The following is a 6,782-nucleotide window of genomic DNA, read 5'->3' as shown; positions in this document are numbered from 1 at the left end:
GATGCTGAGCTTGTCAGCTGGAAAGCTGATACCCTGGGCCTGAGACCTGAGTGTTGCGTGATGAGGTGAGCTCCCACTACTTACCCCAGCTCTTGCAAACCCAGCATTTGAAAGCATGCACATGCAACTAGATAAACAGGTACCACTTTAATGGGAAGGTTACTGTGTTCTATATTTTCATGCTGGGCACATGCTGAAGGAAAAATCTGTCAAGACAACACAGGCTCCCTTGACTGAGAATTGGCGAGGAGTCCCACCCACTTGAGTCGGTCATGACTGGACAGGGAAACCTTTATGTTATTTTATCATTGATCTTTTCTATGATAGTGATTAACCAATACTTAAAGCACAGAAACTAAAGGTCCAATCCCTTTCAGCCTTCTGAAAGTGACAGTGTTGGTTTGCTTCAAATTAAAGAATTTATGGATGTAAAGCTTACTCTTACCAGCTGAATTATTTCAGCACCAATTGTGGCAGTAATAGGGTTAGTTTGACAGGATTCCTTGGTCAAATGGTCCTCCCCCTTTTGCTCATCTTGTCACCCCTATAATGGCCATTACATTATAGAATTAAGAATTCTTAATTATACATTATTATACATTAAGAAGGGGGTGTTTTTGCTTTGTTTAAATAAAGACTTTGGCTAAGCAGTGAGTGTGTATGCTTCTTGATTGGTTTGATGGTGCTGGGCACAGCCATGTTTGAAGAAAAAAAAGGAACCAATCTCATTTTCTCCTCAATCTTTTTGAAAAGGGAGAGGGAGAAAGATACATTATTTGAATCTGTTTTGCAAAATGTCTTAACAGCAAGTATAATTCATTGGGAGTGTACTTGCAAGGCACTATGATAATCCGGAATAAACACCAGTGAGTTCCTTGGCACAGTTCCTGCTCACTTGAATACAGCAAAATTGCATCCATTATGATTATGTCATCATTAAAATGGCTCTCCTGCCACAAATCAACTAACACAATTTATCTGAGAACAGTTATTCCAAAGACAACACAATATTTTATAACAAACATTTATAATCCAGTTTACAACAAAGTAATCCATCATGTAAACAAATGAATTGGTCATACACTAAATAAATATCTCTAAAGAATAAGAATTGACATTTCATTTTTTTTTTCAGTTCAGGACCCGATCCGGCAAGTCCTTTTGTACACAGAATTCCCTGTACAGTCATCAAGTTCAGTTCACGCTATATGTTGAAATTTTGTCCGAGCAAACCATGTTAATTTAAGGCTATGGACAAATATTCAACATTTTTATCAAGGAGTTAAGGTAAACTCTCATGATTTTTTGCATTTGAAATTACCAGGGAAAGCTTAGCTTCTTCAAATACAGTTAATTGACATTTTAATAACTTCAAGTTAACAAGAAATATCTGTGTCCCAAACAACAGATAAAGAAAAAAATTGTCTAGAAAAGGAAATTACAATATGACAATGTAGTAAGAATACACATTTTGGGGGACAAGGTTTTGGTTTTCACAAGTAGTTGTGCATGTCACTCTATAACTACGAAACAAATTCAGACAGAATTTTTAAAATTTGCATTACTCTTTCTAAGTCCCAAAGTAATAAGTATTCTTTAACCTGATAGGTCTAGGCAGCATTCTGGATTTGACATCTCCAAAAAGATGTTATGGAGTATGCTGGGGTGCAAGCATAGCACCTGCTTGCAACTTTTTAAAGCAGCCATTTGGGAATATGGTTGTAGAAGATAATCAGACTGAGCCTGAGGGAGGGGTCAAAGGTGTTATCAGTTACGAGTTCCTTCACACCCACAAGAGAACTAAATCCAGCCTACCTTGAATTCCTTTGAATTCTTTGAATTTATCTACCGCCAATTTGCTTGGCTGTCTTGTAGACAACATAAGCTTGAAATAAATCTTTATACTCATTTGAACTGCTTGGATGTTCTGATTACCCCAGGGCTTGACAGAGAAGCTCCAGAGTGCATTTTAAGGAGTTGCCACAGGTAATATAAATACATCAAATTATTTGTTTGCCTTAAAATCTGTTTGCCTATACTCTATCTTATAAGATAACCTTGTATCTCATTTGTGAAGATAAAATAGATATTTTTTTTTGCATATCTCATGTATGCTTAATTATTTCACTTCTGAGTCAGGTTTGACTCATGGCAACCACATTATTTTCTTGGCAATATTTTTGGAAATAGTTTGCCACTGCCTTATTCCTAAGGCTGAGAGAGAAGATTGACCCAAAGTCATCCAGCTGACTTTGTACCTAAGGCAAGATGAGAACTCACAGTTTCCTGGCTTTTAATCTAGCACTTTAACCATTACACCAAATTGACTCTCTAAATTCCTATTATAGTTTTGATATTCCATATGCTAATTATGAGTATGAGAATGTGGGCAAACTTCATCTTACATAGACATTAAATATTAAGTAATGGGCCAACTAAAAATAGTAGCTTATTTGCTACAGCAGATATGCAATGAAGCTAGAAGTTGGTACTGTAGAATACCCAATCATAAAAATAAAATATGCTAATTGCTATTGATCTGGGAAGAATTTGCAGTATGTAATTTTGAATCAGGACTAATTATATAGCAGTGGGATTTATACATGCATACATAGATGTGAAATGAAATTATACCTGGGTATAAATGTGGCACACAGAATTGGAACTCTGCTGCGAGTCATATCTAAAATGAGAAAAATTACCACTGTCACGAGAAAATACTAGCATAACATGCTGTGACAAAAAAGAATATACAAAAGAAAAATAACATCTAGGAAGAATCTTTGGTGTAATGGTCAAGAGACTACGTTGCTTTGTCCTGAATTTCTAAACCTATCGAGTTCATCACTAAATATGTATTTCTTACTATACTTAATCTAAGTTAATAAAATCTTGATTCTGCAACATCGTTGCCATGGTTATTCTTATTTGTAAAAGAAAATTGAATAAGATACAAATATATCTTATTCAGAATGCCTATCTCTTGCTCTTTTCCAATTTAGTTTAATATATATATTACCAAAGCGAGCATGCTATGTGCCAATTAAATTGTGAGAATTGCAGATTCCATTAGATGTTTCAGGCAATGTTCAGATTCTATCATGGCCTTTATAACATATACTGTTCAGCACCTTTTCTTAAAAATACCAGATATTATTTATTTAGAGATGCTTCTTATGTTCTTTAAAGTTGATCACATTATATTGGTCATCAGGGTTGACATATATTTCTTGGGAATGTTTCAGGTTTTTTAAAAAATGTTACAGTTACATGTCATAAATTTGATCAAATCACTATATGAATGATAATGTGGTCATGGCTTGTGTTCATTTTAACAGAACATAACCATCTAATATTTTTTCAGTATCTGTAATATATTTTCTGGAATTTTTGGATTTTACAGAGAAGGAAACCTTAACACATTCCACTTTCTATATATCTTCACTATTATAAATATATTTGCAAGAACTTTGACCAGCAATAGTACTTTCATAGTTAAATAATTACATTTTCTTTAAAGTTTAACAACAATTGATTCAGAATATGAATATTAACACAGAATTATAAAAAGACAATATTAAGTACCCTTTGATTTCCCTTTGTAACAAGTGCAGTCTTATGAAAGGAATTAGAAAACTATGTATATATTAGACGTTCAATCTAAACAGAAACAAAGCAAAATATTCTTGTCTTAGAAAACACAAGATCACATGCCTATTCTTTATTATAAATACTCATATTGTGTCATGATTTCTTCTTGCCAGCAAATGAAAGTGATTGTTTCATAACCTTCTCAACATATGCAAATATCTGATTATGCTATGTTTTCTCGAGAAAATACAGTCCATTTGCAGACTACTGAAGAGGTCAATTTGATATGCTGTTTAAGGGTCTTGGTAGCCAGTACCATTGCACCTGGAAAATGTATTTTTCCCTTATTTTAAAAAATAGATGAGTCCATTATTTATTACTTAAAAATTATAAAGAATAGTTTTTATTTCAGTCCTCATATAAATTATAAAACTCAAGTTTGCCAGAGTCTCTTTCCCAGAGGAAGCATAAAGCACTTTTGTGATACCTTCACTGAAAAATATTTGTATCACATTAAGTTTGACAGACACAATCAAGATCAATATTGCATCCTGAAGTCCAAAGAGACTATTCTTCTGATGTGGTCCTAGTGATGGATGTTATCTATGCAACTGTTCTGTTGCAATGATTTCACTCAGTTTATGGATCACGAGCAGAAAGACACATCAGTTCAGCAGGAATCTCCAATATTCCTAATAGATGTTTGTTAAAGGTCAAAGACAAATCCTTTGGAAGACAAAGAGAAGTTTAAGAATGCAATGATGAAATGAAAAAGCAATGAGGTAAACTTCTCCTAGGAAGCCAGTCCCAGTTAAAATATCAGGAGAAAGTATGATTATACCTAAGACCTAAATGCTTTTCTAGCCATATTTCAGCTAGTTGCATTGCAGAGCCAAATGTACTTGCTTTAGACCCCAAGCACATCTTGTATTGTTTAGACTCTAGACTGGGATCACAATGAACCGGATGGAACACATGCACAACCCCCACTTCTTGGCTTCTAAATGCCTTCAAGCCAGAAGTTACCACTTTAGTAAAAAGGTCTACATCCTCAAGTCCCCAACCTTGAATTGAGGTATCAAATCCGCCTGCATTTATAAGATCACTTTTATAAATGCAAGTGATACCAAACCCATAATCTCTCCAAAATCCTGTTTTCTTAGTGAAAACAAAATAACTGTCCACAGGAGGGTGGTCTCCATAGGTTACTTTGGGGTCATACTGGCTGAAAATAATAGGGTAGTAAACTTGTTCTCCTTGGATGGTGTTAGCTCGACACCGCTGAAGAAAGTCAGGAGTAAATATTAGGTCAACATCACAGAATAATAGCAACGTATCATTATCAAACTGAGAGGAAGCCGTTTCAAGACCCAAACCTCTTGAAAAAGCTCCTGCCATAGGAATAACAGTGATGTCTGCCATTGGATACTTATTGCGATATGCATTGATCAATTCTATATGTTTACTGGACTCCTGACTAGAGTCTGGGCTAAAGAGAATAACCGCCAGCTGCACGTTCTGCTGTGTAACAAGGCAGGTCTTTTCAAAATTCTCCATAAATCTCAAGAAAATATTGTATCTTCCTGTGAGAGGGACAAGAATGTGTATCTTCTTGTTATTGCTTCCCCTTAATTCTTTGGTGTCTTTAAATGGTGAGAACATCTTCAGGGAATTAGAAAGGAAAGACAGGGATTGTGTATCACTCTGCTCATTTTCCATCACACTTCTCACATCCAGTTCTTCTTCCTCTCTGAAAAAAGGTTTACTAAATAATTGTTGAAGGTAAGCATGTCTTCGAACTGGAACAGTGACCTTTCTTCCTTTGTGCCTTTTATATAAAAGCAGCAAGTCCAGTATATACTCTACACCATGCAAAGGGTCAACCCTGCGGTATCCATACTGTATTTCATTGAAGTCAATAAGCCTTCCTCTAGATTTAGAGTTCTCATTGATTATTTCCATTACCTGCATTACAGTGTCATCTAATGCTGCTCGCTGGATGTTATTAATGTTTTGTCTAGGTGGCTGATTCTCAGCTATTGAATAAAGGAGCTTTCCAGTGAGAAAATCCCATTCAATGACTTCATTCCTGTCACGGGGCTGGAAACGACTGAAAGATGGCGTCATTCCCAGAAGCTGATCTTCTTTGCTTATTTCATCATTACCGAGCTTGCTCATGAGAGCACTTTCTCGATGGAGCTGGATGGTGCGGTAACGCAATTCTGAAATTTTGCGGGTCAATATGTAGTTATGAAGTCTATACTGATAGGCTGGTCTTTTATTTGGATGAAGTGTAATTGCAGTGTGAATTTTGCTGTTGTGAAGATCCTGTATGTAACCCTTCCGGTTGCGTTCATAGTTTTCATGAAACAATTGCTGCATCTAGGGAAAAAAACAGAATAGCATTGTATCAGGGAAATATTAACTAAACCATGTCAATTTAATTTTCAAGCATAAATATATTCATTATGGAGTTTATAGCAGGTTATTTTGGGCTTATTTTGGGCTATGTTTTGTTAGGAGATGAGATGAATTCAAAACATAATTAATCTAAACACATTCCTAAAAATGTTTTAAGAATTAAAATCAGAAAGGAAATCATATGCTTCCTGGGGACAGAAGAGACAGAGGTCACCTGGTGATATAGTGGACTTGATAATTCATTAAGTTCTAGATCATATATAAATCCTGATAAAAATGCTTGAACTTCAGAGAGTATACAACCAAAATAATATTACATTGGTAGATTATATGGGTTGGTTAAAAAAATTGCAGAAGAGTGGGAACATATTTTCTACATTCTTATGAGGAATGTGACTATGCGCTAACAGTATAAATTTAGTTGAAAAGAAATTAAAGATATAAAAAATTAGTGTAAAATTTTAAATATGGTCAATGGCCAAAAAATGTCCGTCTTCTCTGAGGGCACTATTCAGTCAAGTGAATACTTTGAAAACAAAATAATTTGTAACTTCAATCTGTTTTTTTTTAATTTTTAAATAAAAATTCAGAAGTTTCTTTTAAGTGCTAACAGTCAAGATATGCAGAAGAATGACTCATACTTTGTTTCTGGTTATTTGTAAAGAGATATCTTCCTAAAATTATACAAAGAACCAAAATCAAAACAAACCAAAATTCTGACAGGAAATTGTTTATAATAGCCCATGAGAGTAGTAATATAAATAACATAG

The 6,782-nt window shown here is 34.6% G+C and overlaps 1 protein-coding gene across 1 annotated transcript in view; it reads right to left on the bottom strand.

Moving 5' to 3' along the window:
- Positions 1 to 1,008: 1,008 nt before the first annotated feature.
- CHSY3 (chondroitin sulfate synthase 3) overlaps positions 1,009 to 6,782 on the bottom strand; it is a 65,663-nt gene continuing 59,889 nt past the window's right edge. The window contains exon 3 of the mRNA XM_034410008.3: positions 1,009 to 5,973. Within this exon, the coding sequence (XP_034265899.2) occupies positions 4,411 to 5,973 (1,563 nt within the window). The 3' untranslated portion in view covers positions 1,009 to 4,410. The remainder of the gene's footprint in view (positions 5,974 to 6,782) is intronic.

This window comes from Pantherophis guttatus, chromosome 2 (assembly GCF_059756535.1).
Source record: "Pantherophis guttatus breed Tessera chromosome 2, ASM5975653v1, whole genome shotgun sequence".
Lineage (NCBI taxonomy): Eukaryota > Metazoa > Chordata > Lepidosauria > Squamata > Colubridae > Pantherophis > Pantherophis guttatus.
The sequence above is the reverse complement of the archived record's forward strand: the minus strand, read 5'-3'. Positions and strand labels throughout refer to the sequence as shown.